This window comes from Papio anubis, chromosome 16 (assembly GCF_008728515.1).
Source record: "Papio anubis isolate 15944 chromosome 16, Panubis1.0, whole genome shotgun sequence".
NCBI classification, from domain to species: domain Eukaryota; kingdom Metazoa; phylum Chordata; class Mammalia; order Primates; family Cercopithecidae; genus Papio; species Papio anubis.
The window spans coordinates 31,827,736-31,841,779 of NC_044991.1; the positions used below are offsets into that span (position 1 = coordinate 31,827,736).

Below are 14,044 nucleotides of genomic sequence, written 5' to 3' on the forward strand. Positions count from 1 at the left end.
CACCTGACCCTGGTCAGTCCCACCCACACCATGGAAACATGACTGTCCCACCATGAACTAGAAGTTCAGCTGTAACTGATGTTTGTCACGCATCCGAGGCCCAGAAGCCCTAAGAGCAGCCTGTTTTTCTGAAACCCCACTGAAGGCAGCCCTTTTCTCTCGCTGCACAGTGAGGTGGGGTGAGGCCTTCGGGCGCTGCCACAGGGCTTCTCCACGTGAGTTTTGTTCCTTCTGATTCTGGGAGCTCTGCCTCTTGCCCGTTCAGCGTCTTCCAACAAACACTCCTCCCCCTGCACTCGCACACCAGGCAGAGCGTTCAGGAGCGGCCCCGGAGCCAGCTGCAGCCGTGGCTGGTGAGAACAGCAGGCAGTGAGGACAGCGGGGATGTGTCTGTGGCATGTTTGTAGGATGGCATTGTTGACCTTCATGGTATGTTTCTATAAAATGTGAGTTTCAAGAGCAGAATCTATGGAAAGACATTTTCCCACCTAAGGTGGCCTATTTAAAGGGTGACCGTAGTAACGAGACTGATTTTGAAGGCCCCACCTGTGTCCATGGCTCTCAGAACTGAGTCGTTGCAGGTTGAGCAGCTGCTGGGTGCCTTCATCTATACGAGAGCTAGCCGTCCTCAGCACCCGCTGTCACCTGGGAAGCATGCTCAATGCTTCTCAAGCCGTGTCTCCATCAGTTCTCACAATAACACTGTGAGGCAGGTGCTATTATTGGCTCCGTTTTACCAGGGAGGAGACTGAAGCATAGGGTGGAGAGGCCGTGTCACGTGTCTGAGTCACATAGTAAGCGCTCACGTGTCTGAGTCACATAGTAAGCGCTCACTGCACAGTGAGGTGGGGTGAGGCCTTCGGGCGCTGCCACAGGGCTTCTCCATGTGAGTTTCATTCCTTCTGATTCTGGGAGCTCTGCCTCTTGCCCGTTCAGCATCTTCCAACAAACACTCCTCCCCGCTGCACTCGCACACCAGGCAGAGCGTTCAGGAGCGGCCCCGGAGCCAGACTGGAATCTGGCTTGTGGGACCGGGGCCACGCTCTGGCCTCCCCCTGCCCACAGAGACATTATGCTCACGGGTGCTGGATAGGAGCAGCCGTGTCAGAGGCCTTGGGACTGTTTTTCCACCGGCTCATGGCTGTAAGGCGAACCCTCAGCCAGCCAAAGAGTAATGCAAGCAGCCTTCCCTGGTCCTGTGAGTGCAGCTCCTGGCTCCTCAGATGAGCAAGGCCATGTCCCTACCTACAGGTCTCTACCCTCTCACATATACCTTCCCGTCCATTCACCAAAAACACATTCACTTCTCCCTTTAGTAGATTATTCTTTGGCCCGATGCTCCTGTTCAGGGACCACTCCCCACTCTGGAGTTTCCTCTGGACTGCTGTCTTAGTCCTTTATTCTAGCCAATTTCCACCTCCCCACCTTTCCTTTCTAAAATGTCTTGTTGTGGAATGTGTCACCCTTTTAACCTGCCTCTCCTTCTAAACCTTCCATTTGATGCCTCTGATCTTACACCACTGTGTGAAAGAAGTATGCTTGTTCCACCTTTATACTAACCGTAGTTCGTTATTGATCTGTGTAGCTGGCCTCACTGGAGGCCGGCGGGGGCAGAATGGCTGTGCAGAAGGTCGGCCTTGTGTCATGGGATTTGATATGGATGGGATTATGGTTACCTGGGAATGGGGTTAGTAGGGGAAGGGGATATGTGTTGAACTCTGAATTTCTGCCCCTGAATTTCCCACTGTTGCTTAGTATATCCAAACAGAGCATTATGCATGGAGCTTAAGTTTCTACTTTATTGCCAACAGACATACAGGGATCTTGATGCTGACAACCGTGGCAAGCAGAGCCCCCACCATGAGAGGGTAAAAGAGCATGAACCCGTGGCATGGGATGCTGAGAGCCAAACAGATGGGGCACGCTGTGGTGGTGGGGCAGCGGGAAGGGATGTGGGGGATGGCCTCCTCCCCTTGCTTTTTGCACACTCTTGTCACCCAGCCAAGAGCCAGAATTCTTTTTGCTAGCAGTGTTGAGCAGTGCAAATAGCATTCGCTGTAAAGCAGGCACCCATCTGGCATTCAGATGGGATGCTGACCCTAAGTGTGTGTGTTCTGGTAAAGGGCCTTAGTGACTTCCCGTTTCTGCCCACTGTTCCCCTTCCAAGACCATGCTATTTCTACCCCCGAAATATGTGCCAGTGGTAGAGTAGTAGCATTGGACCGTCAGATATGACTTCTTAGGGAAAGAGTCTAGATCAGTATTCAAGTGGCATTCAACAGTCACGGATCTTGAAGTGGAAATCCTGAGAGCCAAAGCTCTTACCAGCGTGAGGATTTTTCTAGTAGGGTGAGAATGAGGGGGAGCAAGGTAGGTGATGGCAAAATGGGGCTGTACCCGTGGAAAGCTTTAGTCTTTTCTGAAAACTAAAGGGGAAGTTACTGATTGCAGCTGGCCGTCATATAATGTGAGGGATAGCCGAGATGCCCAGTTAAAGAAGCTGGCTTACTTTAGGAAACTTTTGTTCTTGTTGTTCGTACCCATAAAGATCTCCGAGTGGCTGTAGCTCTGCAGCTACTGGGAAGAGTCATCTCTAGTTGTTAATCTCACAAAAGCCATTTTGAGAAATGCACTTATGGCCAAGCAGTAAATTAGGTTACCCCTCGGACCTGATAGGAGCTAATCATAGTGCCATCTTCCTGCACCCTCTCACCGGGCTAGCAGCGGGCAGTGTGTGTGCTGCCTGAACCTGGTGCTGGGTCGGGGAGAGGAGACTGGGCTGGAGGTGAGCGTCTTTCCCATCCCCTTTCCATGGCCTCGCCCCACTGTGCTCACCCTTTTTGGGGCTGCCCCCCCCCGGCACTGTGTGCCCAGCCTCTTTCTCCCTTCTTCCCAGGCTGTGTCCCCTCAAAAAGGAAAACAGCCCTTTTCATTGAGCAGGGCAGTGCCCTCCATTTTGGGGATCAGATATTTAATGAGAGACTGATAATGTTTAATGAAACAGTGCCTAAAAGAAGCGAGGGGAAGGCCGGGCGCGGTGGCTCACGCCTGTAATCCCAGCACTTTGGGAGGCCGAGGTTGGCGGATCACGAAGTCAGGAGATCAAGACCATCCTGGCTAACACGTTGAAATCCCGTCTCTACTAAAAATACAAAAAATTAGTCAGGCGTGGTGGCGAATGCCTGTAGTCCCAGCGACTCGGGAGGCTGAGGCAGAAGAATGGCGTCAACCCAGGAGGCGGAGCTTGCAGTGAGCCGAGATTGCGCCACTGTACTCCAGCCTGGGCGACAGAGCGAGACTCTGTCTCAAAAAAAAAAAAGAAGAGAGGGAAGCATGTTGAATAGGAGAGATTGGCAGTGAGAAACAATTTGAAGTTTAGGGCTGCTGTGCAGAGAGGGGAAGAGGTAGGGTTTTGAGCTCAGGAGGCAATAGTTTGCAGAGATGATTCTCTCTTTTTCCCTCTGAGCTGGTTTCTGCACTCCTCGGTGCAGGGCTCCAGACTGGATACTTTTGAGGACTTAAGTTCTTTTCTTGGACTTTGCCGCCGTCCTCCATAACCCTGCATGTGTACTCACCTGCTCTCTGCCCACCTCTACCCAGCCCCCCACTCCTCCCCTTGGCTGTGACCGCTCTGCCCCCCAGGAGGCTACTGAGTCTTCCTCTTGCTTCCTTCTGGTGGGTGGTGCTTACAGCCGTCCTCCCCAGCTCCCTCTGGGGCCTGTGTTGCTGAGCCCAGGGCCAGGGAGCTGGCGAAGTGTCTGAAGCAGAGGCTGTTGAAGTACCAGGTAACTGCCGCTCCATGTTGCCACTCCACGGAGCTATGAAGTGCACGTGACTGAGGTAGAGAGTGTGACCGATCTGGCTTGGAGCTGGAGGAGCAGAGGGCTTCCTCGTACCATGAGTTAATGCTGTCCTTCCCACCTGTAAATAGTTCATTCTGAACCTGGTGGGAAACTCAGCAGTTACTGGTTGCCAAAGCTTTCAGTCACTGCCTCACTCTCTGGGGACTGGGTTCCTAGCTGCATGGGCCCACGGCTAAGGAAGACCCTTGCTCAGTTTTGTTACATGTGCTATGTGCAATCTGTAGAGGACTTGGGCTCAAGCCTTTTCTCCTCATCTTTGCTTGGGATTCAGCTGCCTCCTTGGCAAGGAGAGCCTCTCTGAGCACTAGTGGAAGGAAGAGATGCTGCATTTCTGGCCCTTCTGTAGAAGGAGCAAGCTTCACTCTAGATTTGCTGTCTCCACTGCCTGCTACTTCTAAGGCCAATGGAGTGATGGGGTGGTGGGAGAATCTTTTTGCCCAGGAGAAATCCCAGCTCAGGCCGGGGGTTGCTCTCTGCAGAGCACAGAGCATGTGAGTCAACAAGACCCCCGCTCCCTCCCCCCCTTACCCACACAGAGGGAGGGCGAGGCTGTGCTGGGTGGCCCACAGCTGCGGGACTGCGTTCCAGGGCGTGCTCTGCTGCAAGCATGAGGGAAGGACAGATAAAAGCAAAACGGAAGCCTTGCATGGGCCACTTATGCTTCTGGGAGCTACTTTTTTTTAGTACACATGGCATTTAGATAAAGGTCTAGAGTAAAAGGCTGTACAACTGCCAATCATCTTATGTTCAGAGGTCAGTGTGTGACTTAACATTTCCTTTAATTTTGTTTTTCTCCATCTTGTATTTTATAGCCAGAGCCCGAACCTCCTCGTCGATTTTTTGTCGACCAGTGGGAGCTTTCTCTTAGTCTCCGCTCCTCTGCCCGCCCCGCCTCTCCCTCTTCCGACTCCCTCCGACAGGTAGCATGGCCTAGGACTCACTAAAACTCTGCCCTCTGCAGCCTCCACTCACTTCACTTTTGCGAGTGTCATGTGCCCCAGGAGGTTGCAGGGCTCCTCACTTGGGCCTGTCTCCTGTAGGGAGCCGGCTGCATGTGTCGCTGTCTGCGTATGTCGGTCTGGTGTGTGAGGGCTGTGGCACACTCCTCAGCTAAAGTGGCTGCTGGCTTTCGTCCAACTGTATTTGACACATCCAGGTCTGTCGATGTGAACCGGCTTTGATGCTGTTTCAACTATATCAAATAATAATAAACGTTTTTCGGCCACTGGCTTTTTTAACTTCACATGTCTTCCAAAATAGTGTGTGTTACAAAGTAGGAACCGCAGTGTAACTAAATCACCTCAGTGGAGGGGTAACCGTGCAGTGTTCTGGCTGCCTGTTGTCATCATCTGAGGAATGAACGCGGCTGTCACCTGAAGTAGCGCTGGTCCAGTTGTGGGGAGTTTCTAGAGAGATTGGAAGATCTCTTTGCCACTCCTGTTGGTATTTCCCATCCTGGGTTGACGCCGGACCTCCCGGCATATGTGCATGGTAGCATATGCACACATGTGGTGTGCAGCCGGATGGATCTTGCAATTGCTACATTTTCTGCTACTTTTTAAGAGGGATGAGAAGGAAACCATCACTTTTCATGCCAGAAACAAGTAGAACTTGAGCCTTCACCTCTCTTGTAGGGATGCTCGTCAGTGCTGCCGACTTGCTGAGAACTGAATGTGGCAGATGCCTTTGTGTGGGCAGCCCCAGACTGTCACTGCTGAGGTTGATGGTTTAGTTCAGGAGAGAAAGGTCCTGGCTGAGCAGTGAGGGCCCAGGGCTGGCTTGGTGTCCTGGCCTCATACTTGGCATCTGGCCCATACTCCCCTCCCCTGTGTCTGCTGCAGAATGAGAGAAATGCCATTTTCTGCTCCCTCAGTGTCAGCTATTAAGTTATCTGCTCAGCTCTGCCTGGTGTCTGTCGGTCCCAAGCCTAAGCTTCCTTAGTGTGCCTAAAGAAGGTTTAGATCTAAGAGCCACGCGTTTGTCTTGGCCGCTAATAGGTATAATCTGTGAAGTTAATGGGCAAATGGCACCAATCCTTGGGAATCTTATTTTTGAATTAAAAACTATAATTGCTTCTTCAGCTCAGCTGAGCCTTGAGCTGAACCACAAGAACGGCTTCCTCATGTGTGCATCTGTGAGTCCCCCGAGCGCCTGCTTCCCCCTGCCCGGTGCTTCTGTGATTCTTCCTCACACGAGGCCTTATGCGTCTGTCCGTTCAGGCCATGCCCTAAGGGGGCTGTTGGCATCCCCAGGATAATGGCTCGTGGTGAGTTTCTGAGTCAGAATTAGGATCTGACCCCCGGGGGCAGGGAGCCCCCTTCCTCCTTGAAGTTCATGAGAGGAGTGCCACCCACGTGGTGGCGTGACCATCTCCACATGGAAGGGTGACCTGGGTGTGGGAGTCTCTAGAGGACTTCCTCTCAGGACAGGTCACGGCAGGGCTGCCTGGGCACCCAGCTTAACTGTGAGCAGGGCGGCTCACAATGGAGACCTGGAAGTTTCTCTTGTGGTTTCTTCAGTGTTGCCAGAAAGAGGCTTGAGTTGGTTGGGTTTTTTTCTCTTACCTTTCTTCGGCCTCTAAAGTAATCCCTCCTGGCCTAGAACACATTCCCACCTCCCTGGGCTGATGGAGCAGCTTGGCTGCACGGCCACACCTCGTGGCCAACACACCCAACCCAGTCTAGAAGGCTTTGGCCTCAGCACCTGGATGGGCCACACGGGCCTCATCATGCTGCCCTCAGACCCCCAATACCATCAGCAGGGAGAATGGGCTGAGAAGGCTTCTTCCAAAACAGCCTGGGAGCGTTGGCTGCCTGTGGCAGGCATTGTAGGGTCAAGCATCAGGAAGCAGGAAGAGATGGCGACGTCCGCTACCCACACGGAGGCGGCCTGTGCAGGAGCGAGCATGGCTCCTTCTGAGTGAGGAGATGGCCTCCTGGACCGTGAAAGGCGGCGTCAGCCTGGGCACCGCTGCATGCATGGGGGTGCCCCTCGAGTTCTGTGAACACAGCCCAGCTGCGCAGGACCCAGGCCCTGCCTGCCTGTCTCTGTGCGCGTTCGCCCTGCCTTCTACCACTATTGCCTGGAATTGTGCAGTCCACAGAGATGGGAGAGACCCAGTTCTTCCCGAGGAAGACGCTTTCCCTGCAGCGGTCCTGTCTGTGCTGGTACCCCTGTGTGGACACTGACACGATGTTTTTCTTACCACCCGGTTTCCCTGCCTGTGAGCACTGTGTTGGCATGGTTTGCTGCTGCACCTTGTATTCAAATTGCACTTCCCAGAGATTTCTTTTTTTCCCATGTCTTCTTAATATATGTATTTTTTTCCTTCTCATTTCTCTTCATTCTGGTCATTTTGTAACCTTCAACCAATAGAAGTATATAAAGATGTACACGGGCGGAGTGAGCTCATTGGCTGAGCAGATAGCCAATCAGCTTCAGAGGAAAGACCCACCCAAAGCCCTTCTAGACAAGAAGGAACTGGTAAGAGACGTCTCCAGGCACTGTCTAGCTAGACGCAGCACAGCCGTGGGAAACACACCTGTGTGCTTGAGTCGCTTGTAACTTGTGTAGCCCGTGTATGCCATGCAGTAATCGCTTTTGAGGTTGTCTGGATTTTGATAACCAAATTTCTAAGACTGCAGTAGTTGTTGTGTGAGTCCAGGGACCTACATATATTCACATGAACTACGTCAGCACTGAATAGATACAGATACAGCTACCCTCAGAACAGGACTCTGCCAGCGTTTCCATTTGAGCTGGGGACCCTCGGGCCCCTTCTTGCCTTCTTCCATGTGCGTCTTTTCCATCGTGTCCCTCCCAACCCTTCTCGCCCCTCTCCTTCCATTGCTGTTTCTCTAAGACTCTTTCTTATCAGTATTTCCCAGCGTCGCCAGGCTGTATCATAGCATTACTCAAGTCTGGTGTGAGGCACTGTGATGCTGGCTCCCTCGTCCGCGGCAGCCTGACCTGGGCTTTCGCGGTTGTGCCCAGTGTTCCTTGTCAGCGCATGGAGGCAGTGACCGTGGTGGTGCCGTCACTCTGTGGCAGAGCCAAGAGCACGGTTGACCATAGCCAGTCAGTAGTCTGTCTCAAAGCAGACCACTTAGCGAGGGTTGGCTTTGTCTCGCCAGGCTGTGCCTCTAGGAGGGCCCGTGCGGCACTCCCTGAGGTGCTCCCCTTCCTCCCGACCGCCACCTGCAGGGCTCCATGAAGAAGGAGTTCCCGCAGAACCTGGGAGGCAGCGACACGTGCTACTTCTGCCAGAAGCGGGTCTACGTGATGGAGAGGCTGAGCGCCGAGGGCAAGTTCTTCCACCGGAGCTGCTTCAAGTGCGAGTACTGCGCCACCACCCTGCGCCTGTCGGCCTACGCCTACGACATCGAGGATGGTGAGACACCCCACGCCTCAGGTCCCGCGGAGAAACTGGGCTTGGACAGTGTTTCCATCTGAGCTGGGCGCCTTCAGGCCCCTTCTGCCTTCTTTCATGTGCGTCTTTTCCATCGTGCCTCTCCCAACCTTTCTCACTGCTTTCCCTCCACCGCTCTTTCTCTAAGACTCTTACTATCAATATTTCCCAGCGTCACCAGACTGATGAGAATGGCATGCGTTTATCCAAGTCATTTCCCTGACTTCAGGGACACTTACTTGTGTTCTGACCTCAGGCTGTGAACTTGAGATAAAAGGAACACAAGATGAGGTTTTCGTCTTTACTTTACAGAAGGGGACTTGCACATCCATAGAAGTCACATATTTTGCCTCAGGTTGATGATGACAGCAAGTTGGAACTGGGTCCCAGGCCCCTGGGTTCTCAGACATTTGCTCTTGGAGATGCCTGCAAGGTGGCCCGTGTTAACGCCTCTCTGGCATCCGTCTGATCTCTCTTTGGTGGGTTGTGAACCATTGCACAGGGCCTGAATCTGATTTACTGTGGTGTTCAAGGCCTGGTCTTTGGCAACATGTGCCAGTTTTTACAATGAAAAGACCTTGAGGTAAACAGTAGAGAATTCTGCACACAGATGATAGAGCCGTCATGATGGGCAGAGGCAGGCTGGCCGCCATCTGAGGACCCTGCATTGATGACCCCCATCCCCATTCCTATAGGATGCTGCAGGGACTTCGTGGAAGGCAGTCTTATAGATTCCAGAGTAATGAGGGGGCCTAGATTAATAGGAGAGGCAGTAATCTTTATAAGGTGGCATAAAGACCCTGACATTGATAGAAGATTGCATGGCTGTGAGATCATACAGTGATGTCATCTAGGAGAGGGATGCCATGCAATTAGGACCTAGTCACTTCAGCTGTCCCGAGGATGAACAGACAGGCACCTCTGTCAGAAGGAGCAAGGAAGGAGCCCGGAGAGGTGAGCCGAGACAGACTGACTCCTGCATGCTGCCTGGCCCTTCTACTGTGTTGGTAAAAAGCACTCCGAGTCGGGGAAGAGTGGAAGAATTAGAATGCTGTTTAGATAAGGCAGGCAGATGGTTTGCTGTCAAGTCTTCTGTTCTACCTCTCCCACACACCTGCTCTCTGGATGGCGCGTTTGATCTCAAGGATGGGGCCTGGCAGAGGGAGCCACCCAACCTCGCTCAGCTGTCCCTGATGCTCAGGGTGTTCTAGTTAGCCTCTCACCATGGAGTCTGCCCGGAAAAAAGATGCTGCAAGGCACAGCTGATTGATCTGCGGGTACTTTTGCCCATGGGTGTGTGTGCATCTTTGCTGCCTTCTGTGAAAGATGCGGAAGTGTAATGTGTGCCTCCAGGAGCTCACGGTCCTGTGGAGATGGGGCCCATGAGGAGTAGCAGGCGACACGAGTGCGTGCAGCGAATGGCTCGGTGCACAGCCTAGGTTGTGGCTTTGTAGACGCGCGGGGAGGAGGAAATCTGTGAAGTTCAAGAGCGGCTTGGAATGACCTCGCTGACCTTTGGCTAGACTTCGAGAGAGAAGGGTATGGTGGCGGAGTAGAGGGCAGATGTGCGCACCTGGCAGGACCTCGGGTGGCAGCGAGAGGCCGGGACAGGATGAGGCCAGCCTGATTGAGTGCAGTATTCTTAACACTGGAGCAGAGAAGACAGCCGTTCTAAACCAGCTCCCCAAATTTTAACCCAGCTAAAATTTTCATCAGCTTAGCCCCTCCACAGACCTCCCCCTCATCTGTCAGAGGACAGATGGACTACAGCCAGTAAGGAACTTTAGGGGCACTGAAGTTTTAGCCTGTTTTTTATCCAAGTTGCCGAGTGTCTCAGAAGTCTAACTGAAGAGGCTCAGAGAACAAAGAATAAGCTGGGGAGGTTGTGGCATGAGGAAGTAACCGAGGCCTTGTGCTGGGCCCCAACTCATCACGCCCTTTGTCCTCACAACAACCCCATTAGGTAACTCTTTTTATTATTGTAATCAGAAGTCAGGAAGCTGAGTTCAGAGAACTTACATGTTGTTTGTCCAAGTTGACACAACTAGTAATAGCTCGCTTGCACCAAATGACACCTAAGATTCATTCCAGGGCAGAGATTCAGGGATTGTGACTCCAGGCCCGCTGCCAACTCCATACTAGTAAATTAAGAATCATATTTGAAGATGTCCCCGTGTTTTACTTGTGGTGGTATTTGTTCTGTCTTCAGCTCTTTCTCGAGGATGCCGTCTGCTCAAACACAGAGCTGTGCTTTTTTTTGCAAAGCACTAGCTCATTTGTGATCGCTGCCAGCTCTTAAGACAAGGACTCTAAATTAGTGTCAGGCCTTCCCTGTCATCTTGAGAAGAGACACACACCACTTCCACAGGTGGTGTGTGCAGGGTGGCCCTCATCAGTGACGAGCCTGAGACTGTCTCCATGCCTGCCTCTGTTACACCCCAGTCTGTTTCCACAGAGCAACTGGAGGGATTTTAAAAGGTGTGACTTGGATCTCACCAATGTCCTAGCCACTGCCGTGCAGACAGAGCCCACAACTTTGTCCCAGGTGGAGAGAGCATTGCGTGTCCGCCCCAGCCTCTGCCGTCAGCTGCCCCCAGTGTGCTGCTCTCTTTGCTCCAGTGTCTTTCCATCCCGTAAGCGTAATGAAGCCACTGCTCCTTAGGACGTGGCTCTGCTGTGTCCTCTCCTGGAGTACACCCCCTGGTCTCCACAGAGTGAGCTGCACGTGGCCCACATCTCCATGTGGCGCTCCTCAGAGAGGGGTCTGGCTCTTTTGAAAGAGGGCAGCTGCCCAGGCACCGGTGCGCCCGTGTGGTTCTCCATGCAGGGCTCGCACTGTGTCATCTTACCCATGCATCTCGGGAGAACAAGTCTGCCTGCCTGGGGCTCTCGGTGTTCAGATCGGTGGCTGTCATACAGTGGCACTCAGGCCTGGGTGAGTGAATGAATGGACGGCCCACTTGACCTTGGGTTTGCCCTGTGGCCATCTGTTTTCTCCATTTCCCTTTTCCAGTCACTCCCGTATTCAGTTATCAGGATCCTTAATTTGGACCATTGAGAATCAAGTCACTTGACTGAATCACCCACAATTCGTAGCTAATTTTTAAAAACATAGCAAGGCTGGGTTTACCACTGAGGCAGGCATGGTAGTGTCGTGGTAGTGCAGGCTCTGGCTCCAGCATCCTGGACCACATCCGCCTCTGCGGTTCACTGACTGGGGGACACGCTGGGCAGGTCGCTCGGCCTTCTGTGCCTCCCTGAGGAAGAGGTGGATACTAATGGCACCTGCATCACCGGCTTGTTTGAGGATTAAATGAGTTGATAGATGGAAAGCAGTTAAAGTAGTGTCTGGCACTTGGCAAATGTTAACATTAAAATTAGCTTCTTTTTTTTTTTAAATAAGCAAAAAGTGCCATCGTCTTGAGTTTGGGAAGGGATATGGGGAGATGCGCATGATTTGTGCCACCTCATTTAATATCTCCACCTATGAAGTGGGTACTGTGTTCATCTCCATGGGAGGAGACATGTTCCAAAAGACAGATGAGTTCACACGGCTGCTGAGCAGTTGAGACGGTGTTGGAACTGAGATCACGCTTAGCGCTCACGTTCCTCGCATCGTCTGTACTGCCTTCCTAGAGAACACAGGTTGCTGGAACTTTCTGATTAGCCTTGGAGGTCTTGTTTCTGAAATGTAAACCTCCTTTCTTTATTAGTTGAGGATACCAGAGCAGGGTTCAAGGAGGATTCGGTTGAGTTCAATTGAGTTAGAGTTTAAGATCTGGGATTCCACTTTTGCAAAAACAAGCAAATTGATGTAGGAAAAAAATAGAAGGAAGAAATGAAAGCCATGATAGCATTTTAGTTTTCTGATACTGTAAGAAGCAATGCTCTTGGTTACAAGTAATAGAAACCCAGTGCAGATTACAGTTGCAGCCTTAGCTTTACAGCTTCTGGCCAGATAGCAGTCCTCAGAGAAGGGCTGCCCCTTCCCTCACCTCCCTCAGCATCCCCATAACGTCTCCAGTGAGCCTGCCTTTAGCCACATGCCAGTCCCCAGAGCACCCTGTCCTGGGTGGGGTGGAGGGAGTGAGTCGCTGAGTGGCCTGGGTCATGTGTGACTGGTGGTGGAAGCTCAGGCCACGTGGTTGCCAACCCCTGTCAGAGTCTCATGGAGGAGGGAAGGGTATTTCTTAAAGAATGAGATACAAAACAGACCAAAACAAGTAGCACATGATCCAAGCACTCGTACATCTTATCTTATCCTAATTATTGGTAGCCAACATGTACAAAAGCTGAGTGGCTTATTCAGATGGAAAAGGAAGTTGTGGCCAAGCTCCAGGCGACAACCCATGGCTCCATCCCCCTGGTGGAGAAACAGGCGGTAAGATTGGCGGGCGTTTGGCCGTCAGGGTCAGGTGTCACCACTGTAGAGTCTCTGCATCCTGACCAAGTGCCAGTAGCCAGTGAATCGTTCTGAGAAAGTATACTAGGCATTATGAAAAGTATTTAAAATCTGTGTCTTCCTAATAGATTTATTCAGCATTGGATAGGGAGTGCAGGTAAAACAAGTCAATTTCTCTGAAGGAAAAGAAGAAAGAATCAGATCATCAGGGAAAAGGAAAGGGAAGAATGCCATCTTACCCTTATTTTCTTTGACATTTAGGTCCTCTTGTAGCTTTGAGATCAGGGAAGCTCATTTGTCTAAGAAGCAGTCTCTACAAATGAGGAAAGTGAAATGAGATTACTTCTGTTTCAGCAGTTTTTATAGTAGGGTTTATCACTTGAGATTCAAAAGTCTTCACTCTTTAAGTGAGAGTAAAAAAATGACTCTGTGGGTTAGTTCCATTACCAAAGTCATGGGGAAATTCAAGTCCAGTGTTGTTCATATTTTTCTGACCACACTCCCCATGGGGATACACATTACATTGAGACCCAGACACAGCTGCAAGTTCCAAGAAGTAATGTTTTATTCTCATCGCGCCACAGTACACTCTAGTTTCGTTTCATTTCTGTTCTATTCTGTTCTGTTCTGTTCTATTCTATTCTATTCTATTCTATTCTATTCTATTCCATCCTACTTATAGTCCATTGCAGTATTTTTTGTTTTCTAATGTCCTTTCCTGCTGATCCTGACCCTCTGAGGGGACTGGGAGGGGGTGAGGGATAGGGTGCAGGAGGGGGAGCAGCAGAGATGGGCCTGTCAGAGCCGATGCCTAGCGATGCCACACCCCTGCAGCCTCCACGCCTCCACCCCTGCAGCCTGCACCCCGCACTTGTATTCATTCTTGCTTTCCCCAGCAATGCTACTCCCAGCGTTTCATGTGACCACATCTTTGTTCCTCACACACTGCCACTTTGTTTGCTGGCCCTGCCACACAGGCCTCACATCTTCGCTCTGGGCACTGATTGGGTGATGGCTCAATGGCCTTCACATTCCCAAAGGAAAAGACCCCGTTCAGGCCAGGGGAGAGGAGGGCTAGAATCAAAGTTTACTGGGAGAAACTGGCTTCCCAGTAAACCAGAAAGCTGAGCCCAGGGAAGGCTGGGTGGCTTGATGGCCTCCTGAGGCTGGAGGAGATGGAAAGGAGTGGCTGAGACCAGGGAGGCATGTTCAGGATCGGTGCCTGGCTCATCGCCTCTGTCCCTGCCTCTTGCTGTCCACAGGTAAATTCTACTGTAAGCCACACTACTGCTATCGACTCTCTGGCTACGCACAAAGGAAGAGACCAGCGGTGGCTCCCCTGTCTGGAAAGGTAATGGTGACCGTCCTGTA

The 14,044-nt window shown here is 51.8% G+C and overlaps 1 protein-coding gene and 1 long non-coding RNA gene across 20 annotated transcripts in view; one reads left to right on the forward strand and one right to left on the reverse strand.

Moving 5' to 3' along the window:
• The window catches only part of MICAL3 (microtubule associated monooxygenase, calponin and LIM domain containing 3), a 233,225-nt gene that overhangs the window by 142,756 nt on the left and 76,425 nt on the right, over positions 1-14,044 (forward strand). For 12 of the 18 annotated variants that reach the window (XR_652657.4, XM_021921345.2, XM_017945111.3 and 9 more), the window contains exons 19-23: positions 1,812-1,868; positions 4,676-4,783; positions 7,239-7,346; positions 8,067-8,253; positions 13,936-14,024. Coding sequence is in view for 16 of the 18 variants with exons in the window: in XM_021921345.2 (XP_021777037.1) it covers positions 1,812-1,868; positions 4,676-4,783; positions 7,239-7,346; positions 8,067-8,253; positions 13,936-14,024 (549 nt within the window). In the remaining 2 variants the exon portion in view is untranslated. Of the gene's footprint in view, positions 1-1,811; positions 1,869-3,027; positions 3,047-4,675; positions 4,784-7,238; positions 7,347-8,066; positions 8,254-13,935; positions 14,025-14,044 lie in introns of those variants that run through there. The other 6 variants (XM_003905196.4, XM_017945113.3, XM_009216753.4 and 3 more) reach the window with 3 other exon arrangements.
• LOC116270767 lies at positions 351-13,211 on the reverse strand. Of its 2 annotated transcripts, none has more exons than XR_004178959.1 (3): positions 13,121-13,211; positions 12,913-12,986; positions 351-437 (listed from the first exon to the last, which is right to left on the reverse strand). It is a non-coding gene; the product is annotated as an uncharacterized LOC116270767 (long non-coding RNA). The 2 variants fall into 2 exon arrangements; XR_004178960.1 differs by lacking the exon at positions 351-437 and adding an exon at positions 12,674-12,744.